Source organism: Symphalangus syndactylus, chromosome 8 (assembly GCF_028878055.3).
Source record: "Symphalangus syndactylus isolate Jambi chromosome 8, NHGRI_mSymSyn1-v2.1_pri, whole genome shotgun sequence".
NCBI classification, from domain to species: Eukaryota; Metazoa; Chordata; class Mammalia; order Primates; family Hylobatidae; genus Symphalangus; species Symphalangus syndactylus.
Window position 1 is genome coordinate 138,376,890 of NC_072430.2, and position 21,944 is coordinate 138,398,833.

The 21,944-nt window shown below is 47.8% G+C and overlaps 1 protein-coding gene and 1 pseudogene across 3 annotated transcripts in view; both read left to right on the forward strand.

Moving 5' to 3' along the window:
- Positions 1 to 21,944, forward strand: part of MROH2A (maestro heat like repeat family member 2A) — a 55,206-nt gene that overhangs the window by 18,214 nt on the left and 15,048 nt on the right. For all 3 annotated transcript variants that reach the window (XM_055291014.2, XM_063645321.1, XM_055291013.2), the window contains exons 13-28: positions 621 to 740; positions 1,036 to 1,146; positions 2,976 to 3,123; positions 4,259 to 4,299; positions 4,862 to 5,003; positions 5,306 to 5,358; positions 5,815 to 5,922; positions 10,810 to 10,929; positions 11,124 to 11,246; positions 12,513 to 12,665; positions 14,172 to 14,294; positions 15,258 to 15,337; positions 17,080 to 17,188; positions 17,994 to 18,089; positions 20,198 to 20,302; positions 21,426 to 21,549. In XM_055291014.2, the coding sequence (XP_055146989.1) occupies positions 621 to 740; positions 1,036 to 1,146; positions 2,976 to 3,123; positions 4,259 to 4,299; positions 4,862 to 5,003; positions 5,306 to 5,358; positions 5,815 to 5,922; positions 10,810 to 10,929; positions 11,124 to 11,246; positions 12,513 to 12,665; positions 14,172 to 14,294; positions 15,258 to 15,337; positions 17,080 to 17,188; positions 17,994 to 18,089; positions 20,198 to 20,302; positions 21,426 to 21,549 (1,756 nt within the window). The remainder of the gene's footprint in view (positions 1 to 620; positions 741 to 1,035; positions 1,147 to 2,975; positions 3,124 to 4,258; positions 4,300 to 4,861; positions 5,004 to 5,305; positions 5,359 to 5,814; positions 5,923 to 10,809; positions 10,930 to 11,123; positions 11,247 to 12,512; positions 12,666 to 14,171; positions 14,295 to 15,257; positions 15,338 to 17,079; positions 17,189 to 17,993; positions 18,090 to 20,197; positions 20,303 to 21,425; positions 21,550 to 21,944) is intronic.
- LOC129487333 (parafibromin-like) lies at positions 5,976 to 8,162 on the forward strand (annotated as a pseudogene).

The following is a 21,944-nucleotide window of genomic DNA, read 5'->3' on the forward strand; positions in this document are numbered from 1 at the left end:
TTATCGCATGTGAAAAAAGCAACTAAGGGGTACTCCTCTACCCGCCCTCAAAAGGCTGAAAACCACAGTCCCAGGCTCCATGGCAGCCACATCCACCTTGGAGTGGAGCTTGGTTCTGGCCACGGGCTGGGGAAGGGAGGTCCAGCATAGTGAGGGTCTGCACAGCAGTTTTGAGGAATATCAGAGAGGGAATGGAGGAGAATGGGGGCTAGAGATTTAGGCAGAGCTGCCTTCAGTACCTGGAGGCTATGGAGGGAAGAGAGAAAAGACTCATTCTGCATCTCCTGCATATGGTGATTCTCATCAATGGAGCAAGCCCCAGGGAGTCCAGGATAACAGATGGGCTCCCCACAGCAAGGGCTGCTAGAATGGAGCAGCCTAGGTTGGAAGGGAGGGAGGGAGCTTTGTGTCTCTCCAAGGCTCAATGAGCTCCCAGGTGGGCATGCTGCTGAGTGGGACCCCTGGATGAGGCAGGGGGAGGTGGGCAGAGTGGGCAGTAATCAGCCCCTGAGGCCCCTTCTAGCCCAGAGCACCCCCAATTCCTAGCTCTCAATGTCACAGGATTGGGTGCCCTGGAGCCCACCCCAACCCCCAGCATGTCCACGGTCCTGTCCCCTCAGGTGAGGATGGCTATTCTCCGCATCATTGGGCAACTGGCTCTCTCTGGCTACCAGGAGAGAATCAAAGGCTGGGGCCTGAAGTACGTGTCTGTGCAACTGACCTTATCCACCTACAAACTGGTGAGTGGCCCTAATACGCAGACCACAGAGCAGCTGGACTTGGAAATGGTTTCCACAGTGCTGAGGGGAGAATGCCACTTAGCATACCTGTGTTGAAACCTGCGTATCCGTTCACGACATGAGTTCGTAGATACACAGTGAACCTGCAGGTGACAATGTGTGGGGTCCCAGCTCCGAGCATTCTGTAGACTCAGTATCTGGGCATGGAGCCCCTGGGGAGTGAGGAGACCACACCCGAGAACACAGCAAGCCCCTGCCAGGCCACAAGTGGGAATCCCTTGGTTCTTTCTTCCAGACAAATCGCCGGGAGAACTTTTATCAGAGGGACTTGGAGGAGAGGATGGTCCACAAGGTCACCATGGACACTGTGAAGATCATTACCTCTTCCGTCAGTGGGATGACCAGCGTGAGTGGGTCCTGCCCCACCCGCACAGTGGGTCACCACGCCAGGCTGGGGGTGAACCACACATGCCCAGAATTCCACATCTTTGCTTCTTCCGTTCCTGCTGTCTAGAGTGTCGAGGGGCCTTTCTCTTCCAGTTGCCTGTGATTACTCAAAACCCAGTTCCAAAGCCAGGTCCTTGATGAAAGCTTACTCTTCATCTCTGTACCCCTAGAGGCTGGGCAGTGCATGATCTCAGCACGGCTGGCAGTATCAGTCTGTATCATTTGAGCGAGTACCTGAAATGTGTCCATTACTTTAAGGCCCGTGTGTGTGTGTGTGTGTGTGTGTGTGTGTAGACCAATGATTTTCATGGTTGAATTTTGTAAACATTCATCGAGTTCTTACTCTGTGAAAGAGGACAGAGGAGTGTGCACTAGGAGGATGCAGTATGACCAGAAGGAGTTCACAGACTATGGGAGAAACAAATGTGTCAACTTTTAATTGCAACAAAATGTGACGTGGCAATAAGATAGGAAAAATGTGCCATGAGAGCATCAAGGAGGGAATGATTATGCACTAAGTGAGGCTGCAGCTAGATGATCCCTGTCCAGTGACAGCTTTTTTTAATTGCAGAAGTAATAATCGTCATCATCATCGTCATAGCTACAGTCCATGTGGCACCCACATATAGCAGGTATACTGTACTAGTGTGCAACATGTATAGTCTTGTTTAATTACCCAGCAACTACCCGCATAGAGGGTAGTTGTTATCCTGATTTTGTAGATGAAGAAACTGAGACCCCGAGGGATTCATTAATTTGCTCAAGGCCTCACAGCTGGTAAACAATAGAGCCAGGATTGAAATTCCCTTTGTAATTCACCATGCTGTCTTTATGGGGAAGCCCAGGAGCTGGGAGATTCTAGTCCTGGTGGCTGGAACAGGTTAAGCCATTGCACTCGATAGTTGGTAGCACAAGAACCTCACCTTCAACTCCTAGGGGTGGGGGTGGGGTGGAGAGAGATTGCAATTAGTTGGGGGTGTTGAACGGTCACCCAGGGAGAGAGGAGATGGTGGGGTGAAGTCGGAAACACAGTTCCAATAATCCATATCAGTCAGGGTTCTCCAGAGAAACAGAACCAGTAGAAGACATATATAGTCTGGTTTATTTTAAGGAAGTGACTCATGCAGTTGTGGGGGCTGGCAAGTCTGACACCTGCATGGCAGGCCAGCAGGCTGGAGACTCAAGCAGGGGCGGATGCTGCAGCCTTGTGGCTGAATATCTTCTTCCTCAGAGAAACCTCAGCGTTTCACTCTTAAGGTGTTTCACCCACCTATGTTATTGAGGATAATCTCTTTTATGGATTATGCACTTTTGTCACATCTACAAGCTACCTTCACAGCAACACCTAGATTTGTGTTTGACTGAATGACTAGGTACTCTTGCCTAGCCAAGTTGACACACAAAACTGACCGTCATACCAGGCACGCACAACTGGATCATCTGCCCAGGGTGCTCCTCTAGAGGACTTGGGATCAGAGGGAGGGCCCTGGATGAGGAGGGTGTGATGGGTGTGGGTTTGTATGAGGCTGGCAGTGATAGGAGTTGGGCAACAGGGATGCTGGCCCCAGCAGGGACTAGCAGACTCTCTTGCCACATCAGGGTGGGTGACACTTAAATGCCCCTGACCAAGACTGAGGTTGGCGGTGGAGCCAGTTCAGGGCTGACTGTCAGGGGACATCTCTGGGGAAGCGGGGATGGGGTGGCACCATAGCGGAGCCTGACTGTTCTCCCTAGAGGCCCAGGGCTTGGGCTAATTCTGAGCCCCTTTCTCTCCCACCCCCACCCCAGGAGTTTTGGGTAAGGCTCCTGTGCTACATCATGGAGACAGACTACATGGAAGCTTTGACTCCTATCTGTATCAGCCTCACAAACCTGGCAGAACACCAGCTCCGTGGTCAGGACGTGGATGTCAGCATGGCTGGCAAGAGCAGGCAAGGTGGGCAAAGTTCCTGTGCCGGCTGATTGGATTGGGCAGGTGGGCTGGCTCCTTGTCTGGGAATGCCCACCTCTCTCCACATTCCTCCCACCCTCATTCCCCCTTCTCCTGGAAACATCCAAGTCCAAATTAATACTATTAATGCCTACCTGGATATTAATGCCTACTTGATCATATCTAGGACATGTTAGAATTGTGTAAACTTCCTTCTGGATAGCTCACTCCTCATGTCCTGTCCCCCCAGCCCACACCCCTGGTCCAGAGCCCATCCTTGGGAGCTCCTGGCCCAGCCTTTCCCATGCATGACCTTACTGGGCCTCTGCTCTGTCTGGCTTCTCTGTGCCAGCTAGAGTAACTGTAGGCATCCCATCCTGTGTAGACTACCCTCACTGTGGTCCACTCAGAGTGGGCACTGTTAACACCAGGCTCTCAAAACAACTATGCCCACCTACCATGCTTGCTCCTGTCCCCTTTCCTCCCACCTCTGGCCCCAAGGGCGTGGCTGGTGATGGAGGTGATTGATGGGGTCCTTTAGGATCCAGGGCTAGCAAAGGGCAGAGCCTGCTCTCTGACTTTGATCTAAACAAGCCAGCCAGTCGATCCTCTGAGGTCTTCCTCATGCCCCTCTCACTCTTGACTCAGGTTGAGTCCTCTCCAGGGACCCTGCACCGGCACCTTTTCAGCAGGCCTGGCCTTGCCCTTGTCCATTTGTTTGTGTGCTGTTGGTTTGCTTTTCATGGGCTCATTGCCTCCCAAAGCCTGTGGAGAGAGTCAGGAGTGGGTAGAATGACAGTGTCTAATTACTTTTGGCTCAACAGAGGACAGGGTTCACAGTAGGAGACAAAACATTGTCATGGTAAGTCTTGGTGTCCACTACAAAATGAGCATGGCCTGAAAAGAGCATCTTCTAAACCTCAACCCATTAGCACAATTCTCCCCTCTCCCCAGGACAAGTGAAATGTAATGATGTTCTTAGGAAATTCCCTGTGCTAACCCATTCTCCATTCTGGGGGTTTGGGGAACAAGATCATGTTGGGGAGGCACCTTCTAGGGTAAAGTTCCTAGATGGGGACATAGGAGCATGTCCTGGTACAAGCCAGGAAGGCTCAGCTGGGGTTGCATTTCCTTCAATCAGTGGACCTGCCTGCACCTCAGAAGCTGCTGGCCCGTCTCCTGGTGAGTGGCTGACCTGCACCATGCCCTGGCCTGGCAAGGCCATGCCCTGTGGCATCTCTTCCTTAAGCTCCTAATTCCCAGAGCCCCAGGGGTATGAGGAAGCTGAGGTGCAATGAGGGAGTTTGATGCTTGGCAGGACAGATCATTCCATGTCCTTGAAATTCCTCTCGAGTTTGGTAGAGGCAGTGCACTTGTAATAACTGGGGAGCTGGCCTGGACCTACTTTTAGATTCCTCTGCCCAAAGCATCCCCACGACACTGCCAATGCCTGCCTACCCCTGGGGGTTGGCTCAGTCCAGGACCCATGAGTTCTCCTCTTTATGTTAACTGTGGACACTCATCCATATTGCACTGAAGCCTGGGGTGGGGAGGGAGCCCAGGTCTGGCCCCCATCCCCCATCCTTCCTGTAGTGTCCTCTGCAGGTGCACTCTCTATTTGAAATCCCTATTTGAAAACCACCCATCTTGTCCAGCTCCTCCCTTTAAAAATGAGGACAGTGAGCTCCAAGACAAGGAGCAAGGTGCTCAGGTGCTACTTCACTGGAGACTTGGTGCCCTCCAGGTGCTGATGTCATCACCTTACAAGGGCGAGGGTCGTGGGATAGCCATGCTCAACCTCTTGAGGACCCTGAGCCAGAGCATCGCACCCTCTATGGCTGACATGTGGGAGCTGGAGATTCCGCTACTGGTCCGGTACCTGGAAGGTGAGGTTCCTGGGGAGCCCATTCCAAGCCAACCCTCCAATCCGTGTACATGCTGGGGTTCTAATCACATGACTTGAATAACAAGAGCTGAGGCTCACAGTCGACCCACACAGCCAGCCCACTTTTGTCCTGAGAACTGGTTGAGCAGCCTGGGAAGGTGAGGAGTGCAATGCAACGTGTGATGTGTTCATCCACGGAGGGCCTCAAATGCTACGCTAAGGAGGCATGCAGGGCCTTGAATATCAGGCTTAGGGGAGCAGTGGAAGAAAGTGGCATGTGTGACCATGCATGTGTTCCTGCAGAACATACTGAGTTCACCTGGGATCAGAAAGCCTGGGAAGACAAGCTGATTCAGGTAAAGGGGTAACAAGTTTGCGGAGGCCTGGGAGGAGGAGAAAGATGGGAGCAGATGGAAAGGCATTTGGTGGGCTGGGCACGTGAGGAGTTTAGAAGCCCCTAAAGGACATATTCTCCTTCTGTCAGAGAAGACTTGGGAGTTACAAAGTCTATAGCTGTGTCCATCCCCAGGGGAGAACTGAGAGAACCTTCTATCCTGAGAGCCAGGTGCCCGGGAGGGCAGCAGGGAGTGACACCTCTTCTGCTAGCCGCCAGAGCCACAGCCATTCCTCAGACCCACAGAACATTATTAGCACCGGATCAGGGATCTATGGACTGAGTGATCTGGAGATGTGGGCAAGGGAAGTGAGAGAGGGCAAGTCACTACTCAGGGTCACGTAGCGTTCCCAGAGCCCAGGCAAGAACAAGGATGAAGGCCTTTGGCTCTTCCCACCAACGTCTTGTGCCTCCCCAGTTTCTGCGAAACTCCCTCAAGAAGACCCGGGGGTCTAGCTGGAGCCTGCGCTTGAGCAAAGAGCTGAACAACCAGATGGCGAGCTTTGACAGCCCCTCTCTGGAGAAGGTTTGTCTTCACAGGGACAGGAGAGTTTGGACAGGAAGTAGACTCCAGGGATGATGGAGTGGAGAGGATCACACCGTGTGTGTGAGATCAGCTGGACCTGTGGCTGTTTACAGGGTCCTGGGAGGAGAGGAGGGTGGTCTGGATTGGTGGTTTTAGTTTTGTTTTGGTTTGTTTTTTTGTTTTGTTTTGTTGTTCCTCCAGATTCTGGTTAGCGATCACATGTGTATATTTCTTTGTAACACAAAACTATACCACATTGCTACAAAATTCTAAAACATTGTTGAAAGAAATCAGTGAGGGTCTCAATAAACAGAAAGCACCCCATATTCATGGATTGAAAGATGCTATAGTTCAAATGGTAATACTCTCCAAATTTATCTTCAGTTTTAGCATGACCCCTATCACAATCCAAGCTAGTTCTTTTTTTTTTGTTTCCAGAGACTGACAAATTGATCCTAAAATTTATATGGAAATACCAGGGGCTCTGAATAGCCAACATAATTATGAAAAGAAGAACAAAGTTGGAGGACTCAAACGTCTCAATTTCAACTTCTTACACAGCTGCAGTAAAACTCCTTACACAATTGCAGTAAACAAGACAGTGAGATACTGGCATAAGGATAGATTGATAAGATAGAAGTGAAAGTCCAGAAATAAACTCTCACATTTATGGCTAATTTATTTTCAAGAAGGGTGCCAAGACAATTCAGTGGGGAAAAAATAGTTTTTTTCAACAAATGGTGCTAGGATAACTAGAAATCCACATGCAAAAGAATGAAATTGGATACCTTCCTCACACCACACATAAAGCTGAATCAGGACGGCTGTTAGTGCTGCTGCTGTTGGTTCGTCGCGGCGGCGAAGGAGGAGGAGGAAGAGGGCGAGGCGACAAGGGAAGAAGGAGGCAGGCGCGGCGGCAGCGGCGGCGCCCCGGGCCGGCGGAGGCGAGGCGCGGGGGAAGACGGCGGACGTGCTTAGCGTCCTGCGACAGTACAACATCCAGAAGAAGGAGATTGTGGTGAAGGGAGACGAAGTGATCTTCGGGGAGTTCTCCTGGCCCAAGAATGTGAAGACCAACTATGTAGTTCGGGGGACTGGAAAGGAAGGCCAACCCAGAGAGTACTACACATTGGATTCCATTTTATTTCTACTTAATAATGTGCACCTTTCTCATCCTGTTTATGTCCGACGTGCAGCTACTGAAAATATTCCTGTGGTTAGAAGACCTGATCGAAAAGATCTACTTGGATATCTCAATGGTGAAGCGTCAACATCGGCAAGTATAGACAGAAGTGCTCCCTTAGAAATAGGTCTTCAGCGATCTACTCAAGTCAAACAAGCTGCAGATGAAGTTTTAGAAGAAGCAAAGAAACCACGAATTGAGGATGAAGAGTGTGTGCGCCCTTGATAAAGAGAGATTGGCTGCCCGTTTGGAGGGTCACAAAGAAGGGATTGTACAGACTGAACAGATTAGGTCTTTGTCTGAAGCTATGTCAGTGGAAAAAATTGCTGCAATCAAAGCCAAAATTATGGCTAAGAAAAGATCTACTATCAAGACTGATCTAGATGATGACATAACTGCCCTTAAACAGAGGAGTTTTGTGGATGCTGAGGTAGATGTGACCCGAGATATTGTCAGCAGAGAGAGAGTATGGAGGACACGCACAACTATTTTACAAAGCACAGGAAAGAATTTTCCAAGAACATTTTTGCAATTCTTCAATCTGTAAAAGCCAGAGAAGAAGGGCATGCACCTGAACAGCAACCGGCCCCAAATGCAGCACCTGTGGATCCCACTTTGCGCACCAAACAGCCTATCCCAGCTGCCTATAACACATACGATCAGGAAAGATTCAAAGGAAAAGAAGAAACGGAAGGCTTCAAAATTGACACTATGGGAACCTACCATGGTATGACACTGAAATCTGTAACGGAGGGTGCATCTGCCTGGAAGACTCAGACTCCTGCAGCCCAGCCAGTACCAAGACCAGTTTCTCAAGCAAGACCTCCCCCAAATCAGAAGAAAGGATCTCGAACACCCATTATCATAATTCCTGCAGCTACCACCTCTTTAATAATCATGCTTAATGCAAAAGACCTTCTGCAAGACCTGAAATTTGTCCCATCAGATGAAAAGAAGAAACAAGGTTGTCAACGAGTAAATGAAACTCTAATACAAAGAAGAAAAGACCAGATGCAACCAGGGGGCACTGCAATTAGTGTTACAGTACCTTATAATAGAGTAGTAGACCAGCCCCTTAAACTTATGCCTCAAGACTGGGACCGCGTTGTAGCTATTTTTGTGCAGGGTCCCGCATGGCAGTTCAAAGGTTGGCCGTGGCTTTTGCCTGATGGATCATCAGTTGATCTATTTGCTAAAATTAAAGCCTTCCATCTGAAGTATGATGAAGTTCGTCTGGATCCAAATGTTCAGAAATGGGATGTAACAGTATTAGAACTCAGCTATCACAAACGTCATTTGGACAGACCGGTGTTCTTACGGTTTTGGGAAACATTGGACAGGTACATGGTAAAGCATAAATCCCACTTGAGATTCTGAATTATTTGGCTCCTCCATTTCTAGAAATTGAGACTCAAGCTTTATGAATTTATCAAGAACTTAAAAATGAAGAAGGTCACAGATTGATCTTTTATAAGACCTTATTTGATGCTTTGTGCTTCAAGGAGATGATGCCTGTCATCCATATAAGCAAACTTTTTGGATTACAACTATTTTTTTAATAATTAGCCTTCTAGTCTGTAATGGAAATTGTATATTTTGATAGAATTTTTTTCTCCATTGGTTAAATTAGCATTACTTAAAATTTGTTTCTTTAGAAAATAAATGCAGGTTATAAATGTGTGTATATTTAGAGATTATAAGGCTCTCTGAGCCATCTTCTGATTTTTCATTGCTCTATAATTCTTTTTACTGAAAATACTATGTTATGAATGGTATTAAATTTTAGTCTCTGGAACATCCAAAACCAAGCAAAGGGATGTGACTATTTTGAATGAATCAGAATGTCAACTTGTATGTACACTATATCTACCCTTACTCTTTATTTAAAAAGAATAATGAAAAATCAAGATCAATTCTTCAGTTTGATTGAACTGTTCAGCCTTTTCAAGATGTCTTTATTTACAAATGATTACATTTAAATGAATGTACATTCTTCTCACTGACTTTGGTGATTTTGAAACCTAGAATGATGTGTTTCTATCTGTAATATCTTTCCATTTGAAAAAAATCTCAAAACACAGATTAAAATAAAAAAAAAAGCTGAATCAAAACGAATCACAGATCTAAATAAAAGAACTAAAATTATAAAATTCTAGAGAAACACAGGATAAATCTTCTGACCTTGGGTTAGGCAAAGCCTTCTTAGAGATAACACCAAAAAGCACAAGTGACAAGAAGAAATAAATTGGACATCACGAAAATTAAAACCTCTTGTGCTAAAAATAATACAATAGAGAAAGTGAAAAAGAAGCACATTAAGGAAGAATGTGTTCTTCTGTAACAGATCAAAGACTTAAGTGCACAAAATAAAATAGAACCATGGAACAACTAGAAGAATATATTGATGAATATTTTTATAATCTTAACATGAAATAGCCTTTATATGCTTGCAAAGAAACCAAGAAAGACGAGGGAAAAAAGGTAAACGTTATAGATATTAACATTTTTTGTGTGCTTCAACTACTTCCTGTTTGTTTTCTCATCTCCAAAAACAATAATATTTACCCTAGAGAGTTGTGGTGAGGATTTAATGAAATATGAATGGTTTTTCTTATTATGTCTCCAAATATAAAACAAAATTCTTACAAATAACAAAAAAAAACCCACCAAAAAATGGGAAAAAGAATATAGCCAGAAATTCAAAGAATTAAAATGAATCATGAGAATATGAAAAGATGATCAGCACAACGAATAATCAAAGAAACACATCACAGTGAGAATGTTCCACTTCTCACTGATCATGACGTATGTTGGGGAGTAGGTGGAGAAATTGGTGCGCTTAGGTTTGTTGGTGGGAGCGTAAATTGGTTCAACTTACACAGGAGTTGAACAAATTTACACTTCCCCCCACGTATAACATGCCTGCCCTTATATAGTGTGACCTCCCAGAATAACCTGAACATTTATTTTATATATATATTTTAAATTTTTTTATTTCCATAGGTTTTTGGGGAACTGGTGGTCTTCGGTTACATGAATAAATTGGAATTTGCAAGATTTTGGTGCACCCATCACCCAAGCAGTATATGCTGCACCCAATTTGTAGTCTTTTATCCCCCATCCCCTTCCTACCCTTTCCCCCTGAGTCCCCAAAGTCCATTGTATCATTCTTATGCCTTAGCATCCTCATAGCTTAGCTCCCACTTACAAGTGAGAACATACAATGTTTGGTTTTCCATTCCTAAGTTACTTAGAATAATAGTCTCCAATGTCATCCAGGTTACTGCAAATGCCAGTAATTCATTCTTTTTTATGGCTGAGTAGTATTCCATTATATATATATATATATATATAAATAAATATAAACTGATATATATATATAAACTGATATATATATAAACATATATATATAAACTGATATATATATAAACATATATATAAACTGATATATATATAAACATATATATATAAACTGATATATATATATATATATATATCAGTTTCTTTATCCACTCATTGATTGATGGGCATTTGGGCTGGTTCCACATTTTTGCAATTGTGAATTGTGCTGCTATAAATGTGTGCGCAAGTATCTTCTGCACATTAAAAAAATTGAAGAATATGTAGCAAACTCTTTACAACAGCACCCCCTGAGGGCTGGCTGTAGGGAGGCCTGAGCTCCTTCCTCCCTTCTGCCTCTCCAGGGCTTTCTGTACCGGGCCTTGGGCTTCACCTTGGCCACAGGCCTGGAGGCCAGCAAGGTGGAGGTCCTGCTGTTGGAGCTGCTGTACAAGACGGACTACAGCAATGACTTCGACAGCGAGGTGAGGGTGCCTGCAGCCCCCTCCTGTCCACCAGATGGCTCTGGACCCTCGGGAACGTGTGTGTTCACGTGGCTGCATGCGTTTTGTGTGTGTGTGTGTGTGTACGTGTGTGTGTGCCTTGCAGGTGTGTGTGTGGGATCCTCCTCTGCCCGCTGGCCCCTGCCCTCACCCTGGCTGGCTGGGTCTCCCTGCAGGGTGTGATTATGTGCTTTGGCCTGTGTGCCCGGAGCCAGGTAAAAACGGTGCTGAATGTACTTCATGACTTCGAGGAGAGGATCCAGGAGTCAGAGCAGTCCTGGCAGATCAGTGCTTGGCGGGTAAGCCACCTTCCCTCCACAACTGGGTCTTGGGATCTCTTAGCACAGTGCTCTGGGCACTGACACAAAGTCCTTTCTAGATCTCAGTAGGAAACTTGCCTCACCCCGAGTCTCCTGTCATCAAAATGGCTGAGACGTTGTCTTAGTCTGAGACCCTCCTGGACAGAGCTTTTGCTATTGGATCATCTTAAAAATGCAGGGTGGGCCTTTCCAGGACCCAGATACTGCCACGGAGTCCCAGCCACTTGCTACTCATGGTGGGGTTCTCAGGCTGGCAGTGGGGGCTCCCTGGGTGCTGATTGGAAATGTAGAGTCCCAGGCCCCACCCAGACCCACAGGATTTGAAGAAGCTGTTCAGGTAGTGCTCAGTGGGTGCTTGACACTAGGAGCTCTGCCTCAGTGAATGGACGGTGCTGGGATTGAGGGGCTCTAGCCACTATTGCAGGGTGAGAACACTGGAGCTTGTCCATAGGCATGCGACTGGTTCACTGGTGAAGCCAGGATTTGGACCCAGACAGCCCATGGCCCCATCCTCTGGAGGCTGCCCCTCCCTGCCACAGGAGATGGTCCCACCAGCTGGCTGAGCTGCTGGTGGGAAACCATCTGAAACCATCACCCATGCTTCAGGCTTTGCCCTTGACCTGGAACCCTTGCCCTGAGGTCTGGTTGTTTGGATGAAGAAAATTGAGAGTCCCAGGCTTCGTTCCAGCTTTTCTGCAAAGAGGACCCGACACTTGGATTTCTACTCAGTCTGGCAGGGCACTGGGGACCCTGCTCCCCAGTGGGTTTGGTGGCCTCCAACATCTCCTCCTACTCAGAGGTTGTTCTGAGGGTATGAGCACCATGAGGGCAAGGTGGAAGCTGTCGGTTCCTGCTGGATCTCCAGCCTCCTGTGTGCTTGGCCCGTAGCCGGTGCCTGGCAGGTGAAGGTATGAGGTGTGCAAGCAGCCTCTTGCCTTTAGGGGTGTTCACATGAGCACCTCCCCCCACAGCTGATGGGTGGTCTGGGCGTCTATAGCCCTGGTCTGTCTTGCTCATTACTGCATGCCTAGTGCCTGGTGTCTAGTAGATGCTCAGTAAAGATGCATTGAGTGAATGAATGCGTGCATGAAAATACAATGAACATTTCAGGCACCCAGAAAACAGTCAGGTGAAGCACCGCCAGCTGACTCGATGGATCCTTTGGTCATGTGGCCAGAGACCATCACCTGCATCTGGAGCAGCCCCTGCTGCCCCCAGTGGTTCTTTTTCTCTTTGGCCTCATAGAAGGACCATCCCTGGAGGCGGGAGACAGTGAAAAGTGCCCTCATGGTGATGTACAGCTGCGTGGCCTCCTACTGCCACCCCCAGTTGCTCCTCAACTTCGTGGACAGCCCCATCACCGCTAAGATCATTCACCATTATGTCAGCAGCTGCCAGGTAGCCCCATCTGCTGCCTGGGGGGATGTCTTCTGGACGAGGCTGGTGGGTAGTAGCCTTCTGCCACTCTCTGGGCACCTGCATCCCTACCCAGGGGACATCCAGGCATCCTACCTGATGCCCAGCATGTGGGAGGCCCATTGCCCAAATGTGCTGTTCTCTGTGCTTTGGTGTCATGCAGAGGGGCTGGCGGGGGTGAGGATAGCCCCTCTTCCAGAGTGCTGGGTGGGGTCTCCAGAAGCCACAAGATGAGCTCCACCTCTTCCCAGCCTTTCCCACTCCCTCTGCCCTTGCCTCTGGCCCTCCCTGACACTGACCCAGACCCTTTCATAAGGAACAAGAGGTGGGATTGTCTTCAAAGACATGCAAAGGGACTGGCTATTTGCTTGGAATGGCAAGGAGGGGAAAACACAGAGAATAAAGCGAAAACTTTTTATTTTTTAAAACTGTGGCGAAATACACATAACATAAAGTTTATCATCATAACCATTTTTAAGTACATGGATAGTTCAATGGCATGAGGTGCATTCACATTGTTGTGCAACTGTCACTGCCATCCGTCTCCAGAAGTCTTCATTTTGCAAAACCAAAATCCTATATCCATTCAACACCAACTCTCAATTCCCTTCTCCACCCAGCCCTGGCAACCACGTTTACTCTTTCTGTCTGTGTGGCTTTGATGAGTCCAAGTACTTCATCTAAGTGTAATCATATGATAGTTGTCCTTGTGTGTCTGGCTTATTTCATTTATCATAATGTTCTCAAGGTTCATCCATGTAAAAGCAATCATTTTCTCAATAACCTCTCCTGCCTCTATGGTAACACATAGGGCTCAGGGCCCCGGTCACTGAAGGAGGACCCCGAGCTGCTTTGCTGCCCTCAGGAGGCTTGGGAAGGTGGCATCTTCCGTGGTGTATTAGTTTGTTTTAACGCTGCTGCTAAAGGCATACCTGAAACTGGGAACCAAAAGAGGTTTACTTGGACTTAGAGTTCCACATGACTAGGGCGGCCTCAGAATCATGGCAGGAGACAAAAGGCACTTCTTACATGGCGGCAGCAAGAGAAAAATGAGGAAGAAGCAAAAGTGGAAACCCCTGATAAACCCATCAGATCTCGTGAGACTTACTCACTATCATGAGAATAGCATGGGAGAGACTGGCCCCCATGATTCAATTACCTCCCACTGGGTGCCTCCCACAACACATGGGAATTCTGAGAGTTACAGTTCAAATTGAGATTTGAATGGGGACACAGCCAAACTATATCACGTGTGGACCCAGGTGCTGCACCTCACCTCGTATCCCCGCCATGTGCCTGTGGCCTGCCATGTGGCAGGTGCTCCATTCATGTGGTCAAAGGACAGAGTGAGGCCGGCCGTCTCTCAGAGCATTCAACATTGAACGCTTTCTTCAGAGCAGAGGGAGTCCAGGAGCAGAGGCTGCAGCTTGGATTCTTCTGGGGCTGCTAACAAACACTCTTTCCCTCCTTTCCCCCTTCTGGGCTCAGGACATCTGTCTCAAAATGGCCTTCATGAAGAGTGTTGTGCAGGTTACCAAGGCCATCAACAACATCAAGGACCTGGAGGACTTTCACTTTGCCCAGAAGACGACTCTTACCAGCATCATAGTGGTAAGCTGGGTGGGACACCTCCTTGGTCCTGGTCCTGGTTTTGGGGTCTAACTCCCTGCAGTGAGAGGTTTTCAAAGTTCCTGAGGGCATCTGCAGAGCTCTCTGAAGTCCTTCTCTGTCTTGGCTCTGCTTTGTCCTAACTGTAGGAGTTCTGAGAATGATTTTTGTATCTGATAAAGGGTTTCACAGCCAGTCAACTGTTTGGAAACCAGGGTGGGAGATTCTGGCCGTTTTGGGTCCTGCAGTGCCCAGGGCAGCTGGTTCAGGCCTGATAGACAGAGATTCCCTGGGCTGGCTTAGCTGTAGCTTCCCTGTCTCTCCGTGGGAGGGCCTTAGGGGCAGGGATCTGCTGGAAGCAGGACTTAGAGTGAAACCCTGAAGGATGCACAGAAGGATGTAAGACAAAGAAAATGTCCACTGTCCAAAGGCTGATGGAGCCTGTGGGGCCGCCAATGTCCTTCATGCCCAGGCCTCCCCACTCATGTCATTGCCAATGCCTTGGCCCCTCAAAGCTGCTTGGGTTGTGCTGGAAGTGGCCCTTAAGAGACATGAGATTGGGTGGAACAGAAGGCAATGAGGAGGAAATGGGATTTATTTGGCTCTCACTGGCCAGGAGCTTTGAACCTGTACTTTCACGCTAGCCTGGAGCAGCCCTGTAAAATGGGTCTCCAGGTCTTGTTTTACAGAGAAGGGAACTTGAGCTCAGGCAGAGGAAGTGCTGGCCCAGGGGCACACAGCAAGTAGATGAGCAACCCGAGCTGGGAGCCCAGGCCCACTTTGGGCCCTACTCCCACTCTGCTGCCTCCCCTAAGATGCCAAAAGCCAAATGGCCCTAAAAAGAACGAAAGAGATGTGGGGTGTTAGACGCTTTGGGAAGTGCCAGGTCTTCCTCGTGCTAACACTGGGGAGTGCTGCTGCCATCATGGTCACCAAAAGCCACCACCCCCTGCTTGTGTTGGGCAGGCGGTCATCGAGGCAGAACGGACTGACAACCTGGTTTCTCCAGTGCGAGCCTTGGCGATGGAGGCCCTCTCACACCTGAGGTGAGCTGGGCCCCCACCCTCACCCCATCCCAAGGGGTAGGGAAAAGTTCAAGACCATTCCTCGGTGCTCCTTCAAGGGTTGTGCCTCCTTTTTTCTCTCCTGCCTCTGTAGCAGGGATCTCAGTTGGCGGCTCCCCAGGGCAATGGGCCAGCCTAGACGATGGGGGTTGGCCTCAGCCACTCCTTTCTATAATTCTCAGCCAGATTTCAAGTTGGGTGCTTCTCCTTGGATTTATGGCACATGGGTGGGCTGCTCTTCCATTGATTGGGGGATATTTTGAGCAAAATAACAGTGATAACACTGAAGAGCATTGCAAGCATCCTTCAAGATGAGTCAGGCTCAGTCAATGAGTTGAAAGGCTCAGTCAACTATTTGTTGATACCATTGGTACAAAATGATTTAAAGCCCAAGATTTACCTTCCTGGAGATGCCAATCTATTGGTGGGGAGGGGGAAAGGGGAAGAAGTTATGGATTTATAAAATTAGTATTTAAAGAGGTTGGGTCATCTCTAAGAATATCTCCCCTATAGGGGAAGATTCATTACTTAGGCACGTAGCAGAACTATCTGTTGCTTTAAGCTGCATCAAACAGGCAGATTTTAAAATAAATGTCATGAACATCAACTAAGCACAATGATATGCTGAGTACTGAAGGGACACAGAGATACATAAGACCTAGTCCCAGCCTTTTAAGGACTTAGAGATAAGACAGACACATACAAACAGGATTATAGGTCAAAGCTGACTAACAGGACTGTGTTTACAGGTAAACTCCCACACACACCAGCAAAAAAATATCTGAGAACAAAAAAAAGGGGCTACTAGCAAAAGCAACTCAGTTTATACAAAAGGAGCTATCAAAAGGCTTGGTGCAGAGTTGGCATTTGGCTTTTGACCTGGGCTTAGGCAGAATGACTGGACTTGGGGCTTCCTAGGAGAGTGCAATACAAGACACTTTGGGGGAACAGGAGTTTAAAGTAGGATGGTGGCTCTCAACTCTGGGGGCACAATAGAACTCATGGGGAACTTTTAGCAGTATGGATATCCAGGTCCCACCCCAGATCCTGGGGCTTGGACATGGTCCCTGGGGGTCCTTAAAAAATCCTCAAGGTGTTTTTAATATGCATCAAGCTTGAGAATTATTGATGAAGGGGCTAGAAGGAGAATGAGCTAGCATGCAGCAATCACTAGCAACTACCTCTGGAGGGTTTATTAAAACACAGATGGCTGCAGTCCACTCCCAGAATTTTTGATTCAGCAGGTCTTGGGTGGGGCCATAGAATTTGTGTTTCTCATAAATTCCAAGGTGAAGCTGCTGCTGCTGCTGCTGCTGCTGCTGCTGCTGCTGCTGCTGCTGGTGGTGGTGGTGGTGGTGGTCCAAGCATTACCCATGAAAGCCCCTGGACTAGCACCAGCCAGGGAGGGCAGATTGCATAGTTGTAGTCGGCAAGGAGCAATGGAATGTTTCTGAGCAGATGAACAGGTTCAGAGTAGACAACAGCAGATAGGAGAGATGGCCTTGGACTCCTGCATCCCCCTTCAATCACAAGCAAGAGTCACTGGACACTGGTTACTGGTCACAGCCAGGGCCCCTGGGGAGGGATGCTTGCCAGAGCGTCCAACTGGAGAAGTAGGCCTCTTCCTCTTCTAGGACATGTTTCTGTGCCCACATTGGGCAGTGGGGCAGCAGAAGCTCAACTCCCCAATGACTGTTCCTCTCTTGTCACTGCTTCTTCCCCAGCAAGCTGAAGCCTTTCTACTCCACAGAGGAAAACAGTGAGCTAATGGATATCAGCATACATTCTGTAATTTCTCTCCAACTCCCAGGAGAGGACAATGAGTCCATTAAGGTAGGTCCCTCTGGGATGCCTCATTTGCTGGGTCAGGACCTGGAAGTTAACATTAACATGGGCCATGCTGAGAGTCCACCTTCCTGAACCACCTTCGAGTGTTTAGAGGCAACATAGTGTAGCAAGCTCTATCAGTAAATGTAAGGTAATGCTAGCTGTTGAAACAGATAAACCCTGAAATCTCAGTGGATTAACAACATAAAAGTTTATTTATCACCCAAGTGAAGTCAAGCCCAATTGTCAATGGGAGTGGAAATGGAGCTGCTTTGTGCAATTATTCAGGAACCCAGGTTGGCAGAGACCTCCTGCCCATCCTCAGTGCATGAATCCCAAGGTCCCAATCAATAGGTATTGACACCCAGCCTAGATAGAAGGAAGAGAAAGTCTAGGGAAGACTTGAGAGCCATTTTGCCTTCCTTCTATTGGCTGAAACACAGTCACATGGCTCCACCCATGCAAGGAGTCCTGGGAAATGTAGTCCCTGATGGGATGGCTGTTTCCCTGACAGCACTGTGGAAAAGGAGAAGGAATCTTTTGTGGACAGGTAGCCATCCCTGCCTCAAAGGCCTGGCCCTGGATGAAGAATCAGAACTGGGCTCCAGGAGTTCAGTATCCTGTTGTGTAAAGTGAATCCCTCTTAAATGGTTGTCTTGTACTTCACTCGAGAAAATGAGTGCCAAGAGCTCAGACTGAACAGAAGTTAGTGGATGACTGCCAGACCCCTCCCTGGCATGAACTCCCTGCAGGGAGGGGGGTTGTGGGTGCCCCTCATTGCCACCTATCTCTCTCTCCCTCTTGGCTGTAGACCCTGTATGCAAATGCCCTGAGCTCCCTGGAGCAGCTGATGGAGAGCCTCCTGCAGAGGCAGCTGGACCCCAAGGGGCTGCAGGAGATGGTTCAGGTGAGTTGCCTGGCGGCAGGCCAGAGCCGGGGATGGCCACTCCTCCCCAGAAGCTGGACTGAGGGCCAGACTGTGGGGAACAGGGAAGTGCATGAAATATTGTTTTAGTGATTTCATTTTTATAAAATTCCAGATTTGCTAAAAATTTGCAAGGATAGTACAAAAATGCTCTTCATGCAGATTCACAGTTCTTAATACTTTGTCACATTTTCTTTCTCAGTTTTCTTCTGTCTCTCTCCTTCCACACACACATATATCTTTTGAACCACGGATAGCTGCAGACATCCAGAGTAACAGTACTCTCTTATATAACAACAGTACCACGATCAAATTCAGGACATCTAATGTTGACACGATGCATGTATTAAAACTGATGGCCCATATTCAAATTTCATGAATTGCCCCAATAATGTCCTTTAGAACTGTTTTCTCCTTGATCCAGGATCCAGTCCAGATTAGGCAGTGCATCTACCTGTCAGGTCTCTTTGTTCTCCTTTCATCTGGAGCAGCTAGCTTCACAGTCCTTCTTTGTCTTTCATAACCTTGGCACTTTTGAAGGGTATTGGTTAGGTTTTTAAAACTTGGGTGGTTTACTTTCTTTTTATGGAAACTTTTACAGGTTTTACTTATTCTGGATACAATCCATCAGATATGTGATTTGCAAATATTTTCTCCTAGTCTGTGGCCTTTTTATTGATTTCCCATTATCTTTTAATGAGCAGAAGTTTTTAGTTTTGACGAAGTCGAATTTATCTTTTTTTCTTTTATGGATCATGCTTTTGGTGTCAAATCTAAGAAATCTTCCAAAGATTTTCTCCTATGTTTTCTTCCAGAAGTTTTGTATTTTCAGATTTTATGATTAGGTCTATGATATATTTTGAGTTAATTTTTGTATGGTCTGAGGTACGGGTCAAAGTTTATTTTAATTTTTTGCACATGGATAGCCAATTGTTTCAGCACCCTTTGTTGAAAAGACTGCCCTTTTTCTGTTGAATTATCTTTGCACCTTTGTTGAAAATCAAAGGCTATGCACGTGTGGGTCTATTTCTGGACACTTATTTGGCTCTGTTGATGTGTTTGCCTATGGCACACCAATACTGCACTGTCTCGATTACTGTAATATTATAATAAGCCTTGAAATCAGGATCAGATAATGTAAGTCCTTAGATTTTGCTCTTTTTTTTTTTTTTTGCTGCATCTCACAGATCCTGATACATTGCGTTTTAATTTTATTTCAGTTCAAAACATTTTAAATTTCCCTTATGATTTCTTCTTTGACCTGAAAGTTATTTAGAAATTTTCAAATATTTGGGAGTTTCCAAGAATCTTTCTGGTTTGGATTCCTAATTTAACTGTATTGTTGTCTGATGACATACTTAAATTCCATATTTTAAATCCTTTTAAATTGACTGAGATTTATTTTGTTGCCCAGATGCCATCTATCTTGGTAAATATTTCATGGGTATTTGAAAAATATTCTGCTGTTGTTAAGTGTAGTGTTTCAAAATGTCTATTAGGCCAAGTTGGTTAATAGTATTTTTCAAGTTTTCTGTCTCCTTTTTGATTTTCTGTCTTTTTGTTCTATCAATTATTGAGAAAAAGGCACTGAAATCTCTGACTAACAGTGTGAACTTGTTTATTTCTCCTTTTGGTTCTTCCATTTTTTTGCTTCATGTATTATTTAGCTATGTTATTAGGTGCATAAGCATGTAGGATTGTTATATCTGGTTGATTAACTGACTCTTATTGTGATGACATGACCCTGTTTATCTATGGTAATGTGATTTGCTCTAAAATGAACTTTTATATCAGAACGGCCTCTGGGGCCATCTGGAGTGCAGGGTGGGCTGTGCTCCTGGCCCTTCATTACAGGCAGACATTTGGAGCCAGGCCTAATGCAACAGCTAAGCACCATCCTGGTGAGAATGCTGGGGATGCTCTTTCCCTGCCTACAGCCTCATCTCCCTTCATGGTGGGGCCTGTCTAGAATCACAAGGAAGCACTGAAAGTCGATCTGAGTGGGAGGGTGAGGTGGGCAAAACCTGGCCAGGAAAGGGCTGGCCCCAGGATTTTAATACCCACTTTGGTGTTCTGGGCTCTACCCACAGCTCCTGGAAAAGTGGATCTTGTCGGAGAAAGAATGGGAGCGGGAAAAGGCCATGAGCCTCCATCTCTATCTCATGCGGATCTATGTCCACAGCACTGCTGTCTGCGTGAGTCCAGAAGTCCCCAGCCCCCAGCCTGCTGCCCTGACATGCACAGACAAATTCCTGTCTCTATCTGGAAGATGAGGGAACATTTATGAAATCAAGTTCTGTCCCCAAAGGGTCCCTTGGGAGAGGCTGTGATGACCTGGTGCCCTGGGCTGGGTCAGGGAGGGAGAGGGTGGGATTGTGGTTCGCGGAGCTCCAGGCTTTGTGGGGCCTGTGGCTTCTGTAGTGGTGAGAGCCCTTTCTAAGAAAAAAGATACATAGTTATGAACCCCACATTGGCTAGGAAAATGAATATTTACTTTGAGAAAGTCAAGCGCTGCAAAATCATAAATTTTGCAAAGCTTGACAAGTACCGCAACCCTTACGATGCCTAGAACGATGTAGTGTTTTTACTGATTGACCATCTGACACAGCCTGATGAGACTCAATTGTCTACATTTTTTGGCTCCATGCCGTTTGACTGTCTTGTCCTCAGGATGGCTGTGGCAGGAGGACAATGGAGTCAGGGTCTGGGGTGCAGGGATGGGCGTCTGGTCTTGGGAGGTGCAGGGAGAGAAGTGGGCTGGGCAGGACCCTGGTCCTGGGCACCTGGATGGAGGTGGGGATGAAGGCTCAGCAAAACGAGGCAGGGGCCAAGACCAACATTCAGTAACATGTGAGGCCAGAGGCTGTGTGACGGGCTTCACCTGGGCTCTCATGACATTCACTGCAAGAGGAGGTGCCATCATCATCTCTACTGTGCAGACAGGAAACACGAGACCGAGAGGCAGAGTACCCTGCTTGGGCCACTCAGCTAGTGAGCAGGAAGCTCTGATTTGATCCCCAGCGTTCGTTACAGGAACAACTGGGCCCAAGTTCAGAGCTGTGAACTGAGCAGAGCTGAGTCAGAGGGAGTCCTGAGCTGGGGTCCACAGATCCAGGCTGCTCAGCCTCCAGGGGCCCAGCTGTGGGCAGGGGAGGCTGATGCTTGGGCAGGGGACGGACAGTGGCACCCTCCCCTTCCCCAAATGGGTGTTTCAGAGCAGGGTTTGCCCTATCAAGTCACCCTTTACGCTGCCCCTGGGCAGCCCCAGGTGTGCATGAGAGCACAGAGGTGTGAGCCCCGTGGTCTCCTGTCCTTCAGATCCACCTAAAGCTGGGGCAGTTTGGCACAATGGTAGGACTCATCGCCCCGTGCACCTGTGATGCCCATCAAAGAACCCGCATGGCCTCAATGAATGTCCTGTCCAGCCTGCTAGATCTTCACGGTATGAGAGGGCAGGACATGAGGACCAGCTCCTCTGGGAGAGAGAGAGAGGGCTGACTCCAGGAGTGTGGGCTGTAGCCTGCCCTGGAGGGAAGGATGGCCTCTGTGCAGGCAGGCATGGAGACAAACACAGGTGACCATCAGAGGGAGCAGTGAGGGGAGAGTTCACCAACAGGCCATGGAAGCTTCCAGAAGGAGAGGTTCATTAGCCCCGATTGAGTGCTGGACACTGAGGGCCTGGCTGGGAGAAAGTCAGCTCCCAGATGCCAAGCATGTGACAGAGCTGGCCAGAGCTGAATTCAAGGGAGAGCAGGCCTCTGAGCTGGGCGGAGAGGTGGTGCAGGCAGAGGCCGCCACAGGGAAGGACCAGTGAGAGCAAAGGTCAGAACGCCTGGC